Here is a 16,547-nt window from a genome sequence, read left to right on the forward strand (position 1 = left end):
CAGGGCTTGATCCATCACCGTTATTTATCTCACTGCCCCATCCCAGCACAGAACCTGGCTATATGCAAATCAGTCTGTCCCTGGCCCAGTGCATCATGGGAACAGGGCAGACTAAACTACCAAGCCAATTCTTCACCAGAAAGGAGACAAGCTACCGGGGACCGGTTTCTGGCATTTCAGCCGTCTTCGGCCCGGCTTGCTTGAATCCTGATGGAGCAGTGAGAAAGGGACTCATGTCTGAGTATACCCTGCCACAGCTATAGTGGCCAAAAACGATTAAGAAAAGGGGGTGGTGATGAACAGAGTGTCTGAATTAAGCAGACCACTCTTACCCAGTCCAAAGATCAGGGCTTGATCCATCACCGTTATTTATCTCACTGCCCCATCCCAGCTCAGATTACTTCTAGGCTGGACTATGACAGTGTCCTGTATTTAGGAGCCAACACGGAGGTGGTACGGAAACTGCAGGTAGTACAGAACTCTGTGGCAAGACTGCTTTGCCAGTTGCCTAGAAAGGCCTCTATCTCAGGTTCCCTCCGTGACCTCCATTGGCTTAGGATGGAGAACCGCATTAAATGTAAGGCCCTGTGTTATATGCATACAATTAAGCTGGGCATAGCACCACAGTATCTGAGTGCCTTAGTCCATCCCTACTTCTCAACACGTCTTCTCCGATCCTCCACTCAGGCCAAATTTCTAGTCCCTAGGATCAGACGGACGTGTGTGGGTGGCTGGTCCTTTTCTTATCTGGCCCCCCCACTAAGGAATTCACTCCCCACACCACTTCGGCATGAAAGCATCTATAAGAACTTTTGCAACGTGGTTATTTAACCAATAATGTTTTCCCTCTTTTTCTGCGTTGGTCCTAGGGTGCTGGGAAACCTCTGGGAATTAATAATAATATTAATAGACCTTCCATTATGGTGGCCATGATGTGGCACATCATATGTGCTGGCCCAGATAGCAGCCCAGTTTGGTATAAATGAATCTTCCCACAGTGCACTTTCTGTCCCTGGTTGCTGTGCTTAAGAAGACCCATGTGCTAACTCTGTGCATGTAAAGTAAACACTTGCCCATTCAGTCAGGCAAAGAAGCGATTACCCACACCGATGACAACTCAGCTCAGGTTTTCTATACAGGGTACCATCAAGCACATCTTTATTTGCACATGTTTACAAGTGCTTTTCCTGTGTTAGGTACTTCAATGTATTCATGTAATCATCCTGTTTTATCAGACTTAAATTCAAGTATAATAATATTTATAGACAACATGGTCATCTTTTTGGTAAACCTGACATTTTGCGGCCCATTAGGATGTAGGGCGGATCGCCACCGCCCGCATGGCGGTGGCATGGCGGCGGCAATCCGCCCTACATCCTAGCTCGCCCGTCACCCATTTCCCCCCACCACATTAGTATGACGGGGGGAAAAGGGTTTCATATGGTGGTGGTGTCTGCTAGACACCGCCATCCATATCAGTATGCAGGCAGGAGGGTGCCTTTCCGTGGCGGCGTTGCTGCCACGGAAAGGCATGCAGTGTTTTTGTTTCGGGGCCTGTTGCGGGCGCCCAGGATGGTGGGCGGTGGCACATGGGGGGTACCTATGGTACCCCCTAGCAGTTCCATGCACAACATGGCAGGCAACGCGCGGTGCCTGCCATGTTGTGCATGGAAGTGCACAATATGCCTTCCTGGCATTGTGGTGGGCGGTGCTGAGTGCACCGCCCGCCACAATGCCAGGAATTCAGGATGCACCCGCCACTGTGGCGGGTGCATCCTCATTGCCCACACGGGACCCCTGCCGTTACGGCGGGCAGTCCCATTCCCCGAAAGGATGGCGGGCGACATCCTAATGACCCCCCTTGTGTCTAAAAAGCACTATACAACCGACCGCTCTTAGCCTTTTGTTGAAAGTAAATAGCTCCTAAACTGCTGTCATGCGCACCCTGTTGCTGCTCAAAAAGCGTAGGGTGGTAGGAACAGCACAATAATATCATTGCATTGCTCTAACACAAGGAATGTATTGTGTTTTTAATCAATAAGGGCCATTTATCTAGCCTGGCAAAGACCCCATTAACGTACCCAGAGGGCCAAAACTAATTAACCCAACAGGTGCCAGATAGCAAATAAGAGTTCAAATGATACACAGCTTTCTAGAAAAATGTGAAATGATGATTCAGTCCCAAAAAACATGCCCTGAAAATCAGACTGATATACCGCTATTACCTACTTACATACTGCCTATGTGTTTCTATGTATACCAAATTAATGTTCAACCAAAGTACGGTGATGAGAATCTAGTTTACCTGTCATTTTGATTTATTGTGTAGAATTCGCACTTAATACACACACTCACCAATAACATGGGTGTACATTTTGCCCACACAAATATTTAAAAAATACACTTTGATGGTTTCCAGGAAATACTGTTTTATATATGCTTTTTAGCTTATTTATATTTTTTAATGAACTGTGCCATATGATGATATCCTCTGTTGGGACGAGCGGTGGTGGCCCCCTACATTGGGCTCACCGCCTATGCCTAAGAAGGAAGTTAAGAATCTGGGTGTGATCTTAGATGATGCTCTCACCCTAGATTCCCATGCGAAGAGGATAGCTGGTACTTGCTATGGCCGCCTGCGCTCTCTGAAACCTATTCTTGGCTTCTTTGAACCTTCCATCCGTCAGACAATTGTCCAGGCTATGGTCTTATCCCATCTAGACTATTGCAATGTATTAATGCTTGGGTCCAATCTGACAGTCATCAATAGACTACAGAAAGCTCAGAACGCGGCAGCTCGTACCCTGTTCGGCTTACCAAAACGTTGCCATACCTCTCAGGTTTTGCGAAGGCTCCATTGGCTGGCCGTTAAACAACGCATTCAATTTAAAACCTTGTGTGTTATGCATAGAATGTTACATTGTCTAGGTCCTAAAATCTTGCAAGGAATCTGCTCCTTCTATGTTCCACAGCGTGCACTCCGGTCTGCGGACCTCTTCCTTGCTTGTACCATCAAGATTCGGAGGTGCAGAGTTGGTGGCCGTTCTTTTAGGTTTCGGGCCCCAAAACTCTGGAACTCTATTCCTTTAGGTGTACGTTCCATCACAAACCACCTACATTTTCGAAAACAAGTAAAAACTTGGCTGTTTTCTTCTATTTAGGGTTCCGCGGTGAATAGATATCCTACCGCATTCCTCCGGCTGTTATGTGATTGGACCTGTCTGCAAGCGCTGGGATGCCTCGTTGCTGGGGTAGCCATGCGCTATATAAGCATTACGTAACATAACATAACTCCCAAAAGCTGTGATATACTGCCCTCAATCAACATACGCGCCCTTGCCTAATGTACCCTATGATTTAATAACTTGAAGGAGTGAAAATCTTCTTCTCTCCGCTACCTACTTGTTTCCTCGGATTTGAATGTAAAATGTCTTACCATTCGGTTCCTATTTCCCATTTTTTCTTAATCTTAATATGTTTTTTTATGACGTGATGTTTATAATGTAATATTATTGTGCTTTTATGGCAGTAATTGCCGAATATAAAGTTCTTCTGACTGACTGACTGTTTTATATCATTTAAAGCTGATAAATGATCCTTAGTCAATTTTTCGACCAAAGCCTGTGATTAAATCCTGCTTTTATTCGCTTAGTTTCTCGATCATTCTTTACCAGGGAACTTTCCTAACCGGCTGCAGGCTGTGGCTGAAGTCATGCGGTCATTCAAGGCCCCACTGTGCATGCCAACAACTGTGCACGACAGATTGTGCATACATAAAGGCCGTGCTCAGCTGGGAACATGTGCTGGAAGCACGGTGCAGGGTCACAGATCACACCCTGCGCCGTGTCCATGTTGCACATGGCCTAGGGCCCTGGGCATTGAGCTCTATGCACTGATTATTAAAAGCAGTCAGAGGTCTGCGCCCACAGGTTTGCGGAGTCAGGCCCAAGGTCAGTCCTCCCCCTGAGCCCTCTATGGATAACTGGATGCAGGGTGTTGTGAAAGCTCACTTCTCATCCCACAGCCTGTTGCTCAAGGGTGCAGGGGCTAAAAGTCCGTCACTCCAAACCCGAAAAAGTATCTGGAAAAATTCTGTGAAAGGAAAGTAGTGGGTAGTTTGTTAGAAGACAATGTTTTTCGATATATAATGGTACACAGTATACTTGTGTCTCTTTTATCGCCAGTTTCCTTACATGGTTGAAGTTGTGCAATGCTTATCCCTTCCGAGGAACACCTTTATAACACAGGTTGGGAGTTTTTGAATGTGAAGATTTAACTTCAAAGTGTAACCAGGCCTAAGTGGTTGAAATTGCTCATTATAAATTACAGGTCCACGAGGATACATAAGTAAGACTTGTCAAAGAAGCGTTCTGTTTCAATGTTGGCCTCCTTCTGACAACGACTGAGGAAGTGATGTTTCATCACAGAGGTTTACAAATGAGGGTTTTTGGCAACAGGTAATTGATTTATTACCATCTACAAATGTTTACTATTGATGGGATGGAGTTGAAATGTATTTTGTGTGTGCGCCTTCCCTGATCAAACTGAGATAAACAAAAACTTGATGGATGGCCACCAGGCCAGGTGCACTCTGGTTAGGAATGCAAGCAATGCGGGCCTGTGTCAGCCACCTTGGGCCTCATAGGTTGAGTGCAGCTCGAGTCCTATGGCACAGTGAGCACTTAACCCACATCTGGGCACATCCATAACACACAAAAAAGTGCTGGGTGGGTTGCTTGAAATAATCTCCACCACTGTTGATTTCCCAGGACTGCAGTCCAGTCTATTGTGTTTTTTACCCTCAAGATAAATGACCCTGACCATGGCCTGGCCCCTACCAAAGACCTCAACAAAAAAGATGGGCTGCCTGGACATCTATGTGACTAGGTGTGACAAGGAGAGCTGAGCCCAGCAACAATCACTGATCGGTGGAAGAAGTGTTTTGAACAGATGTGCACATCCAAGGAGCAGCGTGGAATCCCTGCCATCAGAATGAGATCAGAGCTACTGGGCATCTTATGCACATTATGTGATACCAGTTTCCATGGAACTCAGCTGTACTTATAGAACGACACAAGTGGCATTATTATGAATACATCCACAATTTCAAGGGTGGCTTTGAATCTGAATGACCAGTTGGCCTGACAACAAATTCCCCAGTTTGTGTGTATAAGCCGGCTCTGTGACATAGGTTTCCGAGTTCACATTTTGACTTCGAAGAGCTCTGGGAGTAAAAAGCCTGCAGTTTCTATGACCTGACAGACAGGGGCTAGACAGATTGGTCTTTTCAGACTCTGCCTTACTCAGCAACAGAGCTGCAGGTCTTGCTGTAAGCGCTGCTGGTAGGACAAGGAGCCCGAGCCCGTGGAGCTACCCAAGACCGGAGATTCTTTGCCACAGCCCAGCTTGACAATGAAGAGAAAATGCCCCATCAACCCAGTGTTGTCCAGGGATCCATCAATAATTGTGGCCCTTCTCCAGCTCTTTTTTGCCACATCCTCTGACAGCAACTCGGACTGTAACACTTCATCTCATCTACACACCACCCAACCCACCCCTAATTTCTTTATTTACTGGTCCTTCCTTCTCCAGACAGCTTCTGACTCCTACACCAAAAGCACCTTGTTTTGTTACTTCAATTTCCAGGAGACCTGTATCCAGGGCCACCTTTGGCCCTTCTGATGCACACTAGAAGAAACACCTTTGTCTTCATTGCTTCAACATGACCAACCTCATATCACAATCTTCCATCAGTGATGTGGTCTGTCCACACAACCATTGCCTTTGGTCAAAACAGTTCACTAAACCATAATGCTCTATTACTTACCGGTAATCTTCATTACTCCTGGTCCCGTTGTCCTCGGCCCATTCAGAACTTATGGAGATAACCATCTCCTGACAGAAAATAAAAACAAGAGGAATGCTGGGATATCCCTACTGCCCCTCCCCCCGGGAGTACAAAGGTAGGATCTACCCAGCAGCCCTACTGTACAAACAAGCCCAGACAGGAAGGCCGGCAGCCCGGGAGGGAGGGAGGGGCGTATGAATGGGCCGAGGACAACGGGACCAGGAGTAATGAAGATTACCGGTAAGTAATAGAGCATTACCCCCAGGTCTCTTATGTCCTCGGCCCATTCAGAACTTATGGAGAAATACCAAAGCAGAAAAAGCCGGCCTTCCCAACCCAACAGAAGCCAACCCAGGAAACCACACCAAGGCAGCAACCGCAGAAGGAAAAAGGAAGAACCGGGGAAACCCCAAGCAGAGCCCCCAACAAGAGGGACCCCCACCAGACCAGCAGACACCCAACAAGAGCAAGGGCGCACAGCCAGACGACCAGACCGGCCACCACAGAGGCCAACCAGCCCACCGCAGGAACACCCGACAGCCAACCAGCGACAGGGAGAGCCCAGCCACCCAAGCCACCACAGGCAAGGGGACAACAGCAGAAGAGAGGCCCAACAAGAGAAAGGCCAAGAGCCACCAGGCCAACAAGCCAGAAACGGGCAGAAGAAGACAACCCACGCAAGAACAGGCAGGAGACAATCGGACCAGAGGAACCAAAGGCCCAACAAAGAAGAACAGCGGAAGCCCACCAGAACCCAACCCGGAAGGCAAGACCGAGCCCAAGGCCAGGGAAAGAGAGAAAACCCAGACACCAGGGAACGAAGAGCAAACCCCAGGAAGCCAAGCCACCAGGTCCCGCAAGACGAGGACACAAGGCAAAGAGAACCAGCACCTCCAGGAAACCCGAGCAGGAATAACCAACAAGGGCAACCAACCAGGACAAAGAAACCCGGAAAAAGAGGAAAGGGAACCGAAGGAACCCCAGGAACCCCAAAACAGAACACCAGCCAAAGCGCAGGAAACGGGAGCAGGAATCAACAGCCCGAAGAAGGCAAACCTGAACACCAAAGCAGGAGTGCAACCGGACGGCCCAAGGACCCGGAGGACCCAAGACAACAGCAAGGGAACCACGAAGGACACAACAACCACAGCCAAGCCAAGCCAAACCAGAGACAGGCCAGGCACAAAGACCCCAAACAGCCCAAGCAAAGGACCGGGGCAGAAACCCAGAGGCCAGAGAGACAGAGGCAAAACCACCCCAGAGGACCTCACAGAAGCAACCGCAGCCAGGGAGGAAAGCACAAGCAAACCACATCCCACAGCCCGGCAAGACCCAAGGCAGGGCACGCACAGGGGACGAATCCCGCACGGCGAAAGCCGCAACCAAGGATACAGACAGGAAGCCAAAGCCGAAGCCAAAGCAACCCGCAGAACCAACCCGAAACAAGGGAAGGACAAAGAGGGCAAGACCCCAACAGGGCACAGGCCCGAGAGCCAACAGCCCCGCCGATGCCCCAATGAACCCAAGAAGAGGCAAGAAGGGAAAACAAGAAGGCAACAGCGTGACGGCCAGAAACAAGAATCAGACCGGAACACACCACACCCACAAGCAACCGGAACCCCACGACACAGGGACCAGCCACCCCACAGGCAGACAGGGCACCCGCAAAGAAGTGCCAAGCCACCCATGAAACTCCCAGAAGAGACTCAACCAGGCAGCCCAGGACCGCAGAAAGAGCACAACCAGGCAACCCAGAGCAGGACGCACAAACAGAAAGCAGACCAGCCCAGAACAGGAGCCAACAGGGAGGAAGCCCAAGGCAACAGGCCACCACAGAAAGCCACGGCCGAAAGCCAAGCAGAAGCAAACGCAGGCCACAGCAACCAGCGCAGCGCGCCTCCCACACGGCCAAGCAACGGGGAGACGCGCAGAGCGACCCGGAAGAAACGGGGAGGCGGCGCCCCCGCCCCAAAGGGCCGAGAAACCGGAACACCGGCCAGGAGGAAGCCATGCCACCCAGCAAGCCCAGCAGGCCGGGAGGCAGACCCAGCAGACATCCTGCGAGATAAAAACCCACAGGCCCAGGAGAGGCAACAACAACGGCCACCCCGCACCACCACCAAAACCAGAAGAGGCAGGGAAGAAAACCAAAGGAAGAAGCCAACCGCACCCCGCAGCTCCAGGCGGCCAGGCAGAAACCAACCAGGCCAGACCAAGCTACCGAGCAGACAGCGGAGCGTGGGAACAACACACCAACCCCGAGAATAGGAGGCATGACAGGACCCGTCAGCCGCCAGGAGGCCCCAGGCAGTCAACACAGCAGACACAGGAGGGGACGCCAGGAAACAGCAGCAGCCAGCAAAGGGAAGGCCACCGCACCAGAAGGACCAAGCAGGCCCCCACCACGCACCACGCCCGACAACAGGCGCAGGCCGGGTAGAACAGAACAGCCGGACCCAAGGCAGCAGAAGCCCCCCAAGCAGAGGCAGAGAGGAGAGAGCACCCCAAAGAACCAACGGCACCTACGAGAGGAACCAGGCGCAGCCAAGGCAAAGGAGGGATAGGACCAGGAACCCGGAAGGAAAGAACCAGGAACCCCAAGCAGGGCAGAGGCCACAACAGCCAGCCCGTAGAGGAGGCAAGACCACCGAGGAAGAACAGGACGGCAGGCCAACCTGAACGAGGGGAGCCCACAGGACCCACCGCGCAGTGGCCCAAGAAGCAGGAACAACGACCCACCACCAGACGGGGCAGAGAGCCGGAAGCAGAAGGCAACCCAAACAGGCCGCCGAAGCAGAAAAAGAAGCGACACCGACACCAGGGCACCAGAGGGTAAGGCGCAAACCAGCAGGCAGGGAAACCCCAACCACACAGGGAACCCACGAGCAAGCAAAGGCCGGAGCAGCAAAAAGAACCAGCCACCACAGAGGCGACCGGAACCCAAGCCAGAAACAGAAAGGGCAAACACCCCCAGAGGCGCCAAGAGCAGGGGAACCCCCTAAGAAGAGAAGCAAGGGAACAGACCCACGGAACGTCCACCACTGGAGAACCGGGGCCAGCCGAAGGTAGCGCGGACCCCTGAAACAGCAGCAGCAGGAAACCCCAAAAGGGAAGGCAGCACAGAGCCCACAAGCAAGCCCCGACACCAAACAGAGGCGCAAAACCGCCAGAGCGGAGGCCAACCAAACGCCGCACAGGGGACCGGAGGACCGACAGAGGGCAAAGCGCCAACCAACACAGCAAAAGGAAGTGCCAGCCAAGGCAACCCAGGAGGCGGACGAGCAGCATCACGGCAGCGAGGAGCCCACAACAAGGAGAAAGGCACCCACACCCAGCCGCAGCGGAACAGGCAGGCAATGAGAACAAGGAAAGCACCCCGCACAGCGTCTCACACAGACCCCCGCACAACAAGTGCACAGGAAGGCCAAAGGAAACCGCACACCCAGAAGGGAAGAGGACCACAGAGCCACCAGACCCAGAACAAAACAGAGGCCAAAGAACAGCCCAACCAGCCACCACGGCAGGCAGCAGCGCACACACCCATCCAGACCCGGGCCCAGGAAAGCACCCCAGAAACCGAGACCCAAAGCCCAGCGCCCCACCCAGAAGTGTGGCGAGTCGATGGGAGGCACGAACCAAGGGTGGCAGCACCAAAGACGGCAGAGGCAGCCTACAGAACACAACCACTCCCAGACTCCGAGGAACACTGCCAAGTCGGAAGGAACCGCGAGAAAAGGAGATCCGCCGAGAAACACCGGAGGAAGAGCGCCCCCGCCGAGACCAGAACCTGGACCACGCACCGCCAAGTCGTCCGTCCAAGCCGAAAGGGCACGACAGGCAGAGTGACAGGGACAGAGCAGCCCCACCACAGAGGTAGGTAGCACCCCCCCCACCCCCCAGATGAGAGTAAGGGAGAGAGCAGCGGCCCAGCTGTCACGCAACTGTAGCAGCAAACACGCTCCCAACAGTGTATAGCCACTTAAGTGTGTCAGCACAAAGCATATCATCAGTACAGTGCGCACCCTGGTCAGAAAGCCACAGGCCCCTCCACACTGACGTCGGGAGCAGAGAGAGGCATCATACAGTTAACCCTGTCAAAATGCCAAAACGCTTGACGGAGGAAAAAAACATCACATTGCAAACAGTAAATCACAGGATGTAGAACCAATGCCGAGGACCGAACATGGGACACCAGCACCAAAGTCGGCAGCAAGTGCTGTAACGCCACATGCACAGGCACCAAATGGAATACACCGGAACAAGAAACGCCGCATCCGAGCACCCTCCGGGGGAAGCCAGGGAACTGCAGCCGGAGACCGAGTACCACGCTCCCAGGCAGGCCTCAGCAGCAGCGGCAGCCTCGAGACATCCGAGGCAGGAGCGCAAACACAAGCGTTCCAGGCATGCAACGATCCTCAACAAACAGCATAACACCGACAGAGGGAGGAAAAACACCGCAAAAGCGGGACTCACCCGGAGCGGGGGCCTGAGCAGCACCAGCAAGGCCCCCACACACCAACAGCCGGATCCGGGATCGACCATCCAGCGCAGCGCGTCTCCCACCCGGCCAGGCTCGGGGAGACGCGCACAGCGACCCGGAAGGAACCGGGAGGCGGCGCGCCAGCCGCAAAGGGCCGGAAAACCGGAACAGCGGCTGCAAAGAAGTCAATCCCCCTCAGCAAGCCCGGCAGGCCGGGGGGGAGACACATCAGGAACCTCACCCCTGCCCGTGAAGCCAGGCAGCCGGGCAGGAGGAGCCAGAAGAGGACTGCACGCCACTCAAGCCCAGCAGGAGCCGGTGCAGCCCCTATCATCAGCAGCATCCATCAGCCATTCTGTCGAAGACAGAAAAAAAGAACAGGAGGGCTGCTGGGTAGATCCTACCTTTGTACTCCCGGGGGGAGGGGCAGTAGGGATATCCCAGCATTCCTCTTGTTTTTATTTTCTGTCAGGAGATGGTTATCTCCATAAGTTCTGAATGGGCCGAGGACATAAGGGACCTGGGGGTAATGAACAACAGTACCCAACTCATCCCCAGAGATCCTTCAAGATCTTCTTTACACATGCACTGCACAAAAGTCTCTTACTAGTCACCACCTACAGAACAAATTCCAACATGGAGACTCATCCTTGTGACCAAGTCCTTCTGACCACAGCTAACCCCGATGCATAGACACGGATACCCTCCATGCCTGGGTATCAACAGTAATTCTCTGTTAGAAAGTTACCATCTGGTAACAGAGGAAATGGTGCAATCTACAGAAGAGCTAAAGAGCTATGACTTACACCTAACCCATAGGCAGTGCATCTCTGCAGCAATAAACACCCACCTAACCAACTTGGCCACCAACCACGAGAGCAAGCCTAGATTAAAAACAATCAAACATTGCAGGAATCCCATTCCAGCTATTCTTCCTGCCCGCTCGATAGAGAAATGCGCTACCATAACAAAGCTTTTTACAACCAAGACTAACTAAATTAGGGAGCAGAACATCAACGCTGACCACACAACATGATAACTTCCACCCCTCCTTACAGCCCATCCTGTGAACCATCTTGGACATACATTTCATCTAATGATCTACCACCCTCCTTATATCTCTAAAAGCTGCATTAGGGAGACAACATTAACTCAGCATCTATCTTAAAAAATTAGACCTGTGGCAATGCTTTCGCTTGTCTTCTCAACATCATCAATACCACTCTCACCCAAGACAAGTCTTGCCTCTCTTTAAAAAAGTTAATTGAAACAGTTCCATCGCACAGCTTCCCATCCTGGCGTGAAATATTGAAAAGGCCAGCATCACCCACTCAAGACAATCAAGGCTACCACCTGGATTCAGACCACAACACAGTGGAGACAGCCACCACCCAAGTAGTCGCCATTTTACACCACATCACAGACAACATTAACTCCTAGTTCTTTGTCTTCCCTAATCTTTCAGCAGATTTTGTTACCATCTCCGGCCAATCTCTAATCAGCTGCCTCAAGCTGCACATCGTCTGCAACAGAGGCACTAAAAATCTTGCATTGGCTTCCAATAATAAAAAGGGTGCTCTTTAAGATACTGATCATTACATTTAGAGCAATCCATTCCTCAGGGCCAACATATCTACGGAAAACGTTCCCTAGGTACCATCCAACACGAACTCTGCGCTCCTCAAATGCCAATTTGTTGGTTGTCCCAGGTTTTAGACTCAGGACACGAGGGGGCAAGTCATTGTCAGTGTTAGGCTCGAAAGCATGGAACACTCTCCCATCTCATCTAAGGGCCCTAGAGAGAGAAACAGAATTCCGAAAAGAATTAAAAACCTGGATTTTTAAGCTACAGGATACCACTGTTATAGTATTATTGTAATAATTGGATTGGCAAAAACTAAGCAGCTAGACCATCCTACATCTCCTGGTCTCTTATGGGTGCCTAGATGCTCCTTGGAGTGATAGTTGCGCGGTACAAATGAACTATCACATCACATCACATCACATCAAGATCTGAACCCTCTCCAGTCACTTGCAGGATACCCCAAAACATATTCCTAACTTTGGTGAGTTTCAGTCTCTATACGTAGCCACTATGAGGCCAGCTGGGTCACAAAGAACATCTACTGGTTACTACCCCCTGCCTCTAACCCGCAGTCATCTCTCTGCCAGCCGTGGGACATCACTTCTTGTCCCGCTGTCTCTCCTTGCAAAAAGCGCTACAATGCTCCAAGCTAGTCCCACTGATGTTCTTACAGATCTGGATGGCTTAATGACCTTTCCAAAAAGAGGGTATAGGTCCTGTTTTACTAACTGCTACACAGAGTGGCTTCCCAACCCTTCCAATTTTCTTTTGTTATCAACATCAATACATCATCTGAATCCCCGGCTTCTTGATGGTTGCAGTTTCCATATCAGATGTGAATTATTAAAATCTAAAGGAAAATGGACATGATCAGCTATAATATCATTTTGCATTGCGCCTGAGATACCAGGTTGGAGTAAGGGGGAACATTTACTAAAATGTGGCGCCAACCACAACAGCAATCAAAGTTGCTGCTCTCTGTTGTGTTAAAGAAGGAGTAAAAACACAGAGCCATATCTACAGTTTTTCACTTGATTTTCTCTCACTGGCAAGATTTTGGCTGCTATGTCCCAATGCACATATCCTTGCATAATAGTGCATGGGTTCTGTCATACATAGGTTACGTACTGGAAGGAGACACTTCCTATACAAAAGTATGCCTTATTGCTTTTCCCACTCTGTATGTGTGTGGTACAATGCAGCACACATGCAAAGTTTAAAATGTATGGCAAGATTAGAATATTTTTCTCCGTTACACATGCCTCGAGAAACCCAACGTTTTTGCCCTAAATCCCTGTCTACAATTCTTAGTGGACAGGGATTTGCATCAAAACCAATGGGTGGCTGCATGGTAATGGCCCTGTACCACTTATGGAACGGCCCCTTGAAGCAAAGTAGCGCATAGTGCTACTATAGCCTTATGGACCGCCATAGATGCTAAACCGGCCATAAAAGGCCCACTACAGCATTAAAAACCTGAGCCGAAGGCGCGTGCCTTTAACAAGAATGAGGGCCTTTAATGGCTAGTACAGCCCAGCTACAGAAGGTATAAGGCTATTAGAACATTCTTCCCCTAGAGGGCCGAATGTCCTAATTATAAAAACAGAGGCATCGGAGATTGAGGGGGTTGAAATCCCCAAAGCTCTGAAGCCTTCGTTTCACTGCTGTTGCTGTGATTGTTTAACAGCTAACAGTGTGCACAGGGCCGCAGCTGTTAGCTGTTGAACATTCACAGCAAGAGTTGTAGAAAGGGACTGAAGTCAGCCCCTGGTTCCCCCCAGCTTGGCTAAACTGCTTTTTTTTCATTCAGATGTACCAGAAATACCCAGGAGCTGAGCAGCATTATCCATAACTCCCTCCCTCCCTCTGAGGCTCCAATGACTCGGAGCTAGGAAGGAGAGAGGGGGAAGGCTCTGGTGTGACCTGTAGCACAGTGTGGTGAAGGCGGCCAGTGACTCCGCCATTCTCATAAACATTTATTTACTCAGAGTCTGAAGGAACGTGATCTTTCTCTCACCAGCCACTGAGCAACTAACCAGAGAGAAATTACAAGACAATAGAGTGTTCCAAAGAACACACCTGAATAAAGATTCTGACAGATATTAAAAGAGCACATAAATTGCATTACTACACACAGTCTTTCGCTTTCCCCTGCCCACTCCATGGGCAAGATTTACAAGAAACTGATGCATTTGTAAAGATGAGTCAGTTTCCCTGCGCCTCCATACGAAACCCTAAGCCACCATGGATATGCCATATTTACAATACGGCAAACCATGGCGCAAGGATTGACCGATGCGTCAGAAATTCTGACGCATGTTTTGGCGCAAAAGTGACGCATTGGTGGAGTTGCTCATGAAAGTGATGCAACTCCAGCAATGCGCAACAACAGATAGGTGAGTCCAATTTAAAAAGCCTTGGTCATTCCTTACACCTGATCTGAGCAAGCGTAGGGATTTTGACGCAGTGATGGCATAGAGGGACTCAGGTAAATGTTGTAAATTTCACTGTGTCAGTTCTACATGGCTTTTTGCTTGGGAACGCCCACCCTGCATACATTATACCTGACACAGGTATAATGTTGTGCAGGGCTTTACAAGGTGACGCATCTCCCTAAATGTGCCTCTTTGTAAATTGACCGCAACGCATTGTTTACACTGCTGATGCGTCACAAAAAGTGACGCAACGGCGGCGCAAAAGTGTCGCAAGGGACTTGTAAATCGGCCCCCAAATGTTTTGAAAAGGCAGGGGCTGTTTATAGGTACCTAGAAATGGTGAGAGCAGCAGGCCCATAGCTGTTCATGTAGGCCGCTGCTGCTCCATTGACTTTAATGGAGCTCTCAACATTCCTATGTTCAACTTAGCATTACTATGTCCAACTTTCTATCGCAAATCAGTCAAATTACAAGTTACAAAAGTAAAGCAAACCCAGAGCAAAGTGTTAGTAAATCTGCACCCTATGTGAGGCAGAGTCTATGACTTACATCGATTTCCACGACTCCTCCTCAGGATTTTTGTGAGTACCCAAGTAGTTGACTATCTACCGACGTAATCGGGATACATGCATGGCGGGTTACCTTAGCGCATTAAAAATAAAGATGCACATTGGCACATACATTTCTTAGGGTTAATATGATGCTAATATAAATTGCCACTTACCAAATGGGCCATTTATCACTGTAGTGCTGCAGTAGGATTCGGCGTCTGAGCAGTTCTGTGGGGTTTTGCAATTGTCGTTGCTAGACTGTAAATTGCACTGGTAGCAGGTCAAAAATTGTGCTGAAAAGAAAAAACGCATTTTCACCAAAAGAGACAAAAAGAAACATTTTCTGAGAATTTCACCCTTGCCATTTGGTATCAAATGATACAGCCAAACATATTTACAGATTTAGTGGCTACTAAATCGTTCTAACTGCACCCTACTATTGAGAGGGGCTTGCACAAACATGATGATGATGCATTGATTCACTAGAAAAAATCCGCTCAAACAAAAATGGGTTATGTATGTAGACATTACTCACATGTATCTGCCTCGTGACAAAGAGTGGGGCTCAGTCATGCAAGAGGGTGTAATGGGGAAGATGACTGTTATTCAAAGGGGGATGAAATAAAATATGTGCCTATTTTATCACCCATTGCACAATCACAGTTCTGGTAGTACAGAGTTCTGTCACAAGGGAAGTGCAGCGCAGACAGGAACAGAAATGACAGCTGCCTTCCTTGATGACCATATAATGTAATTGCATGTGTTAATATATATCACCATCAATGTTGATGGTATTCCCCTCCTGTGCTGACCCTGATTTATTCCCATTGTTCATGACGAGCTCAGCTCGTCATGAGTGTACGAGAGGTGTACCTCATAACGAGCTGAGCTCTTCATGAGCATCGAAGGTGATATAGAGGTCCTCCAAGACTGATGCATAGAAATGTGAACTCAATTTTACATGGGTACAGAAATCAGCAGCAGATCCCATATAACACATCAACTTGGCTCATGGGAAGGCCGAGCTGCAAGCGCACCATGTGTAAAATATTTACCAAACAATTTGTCTATGCAACTTATTGTGCCGAGTAAAGTCCAACATTTCACATTCAAGTAGTTAAAGCAAGCTGTTTTTGCCTGCGATTGGAAACACAGTGCTTTTTGAAAACAGGGACACTCTTTGCTTTGTTCCTTTTACACTACTTCTGTCTTCTTACTTCCCTGCCTTCTCTATTTAAATGTGAAACTGATTCCATAAACAGATTCAAACTGCCATCCACCCCTTGCCCCACCCTGTCAACCTACTTTCTTTCGCTCTTCTTTGTCTACTAATTTGAATATGAAACTGAGTTTCTTTTTATAGCACTTCCCTTTAGCTTTTTTTCCAAACATTTCTATTAGATTACTGTGGGACTTGGCCCTTTTTGGCTAAAGTTCCCTAAACTGTTTGCTTTTCCTCTAGACCTTTATTCTGACAAGTGTTACCAACTTAGATGTTTTGGACACTTTGCCACTGCTAAACAGGGTCAAAGTGCAAGTGCTCCCAGTGTACAGTGTAATGGTAATTGGTTGTCTATAATTGATATGTTGTATTACTAGTGAAGTCCCTATAAAATGAACTATGTGTGCCAGGGCTGGTAATGCAAAT

At 49.4% G+C, this 16,547-nt stretch overlaps 1 protein-coding gene across 1 annotated transcript in view; it reads right to left on the reverse strand.

The window, feature by feature from the left end:
* LOC147724784 (lymphocyte antigen 6E-like) overlaps positions 1 to 16,547 on the reverse strand; it is a 56,691-nt gene that overhangs the window by 25,711 nt on the left and 14,433 nt on the right. The window contains exon 2 of the mRNA XM_086967069.1: positions 15,073 to 15,192. Coding sequence (XP_086823195.1) covers positions 15,073 to 15,192 — 120 coding nt within the window. The remainder of the gene's footprint in view (positions 1 to 15,072; positions 15,193 to 16,547) is intronic.

The sequence above is a fragment of the Lissotriton vulgaris genome, chromosome 4_1 (genome assembly GCF_964263255.1).
Source record: "Lissotriton vulgaris chromosome 4_1, aLisVul1.2, whole genome shotgun sequence".
Taxonomy (NCBI): Eukaryota; Metazoa; Chordata; class Amphibia; order Caudata; family Salamandridae; genus Lissotriton; species Lissotriton vulgaris.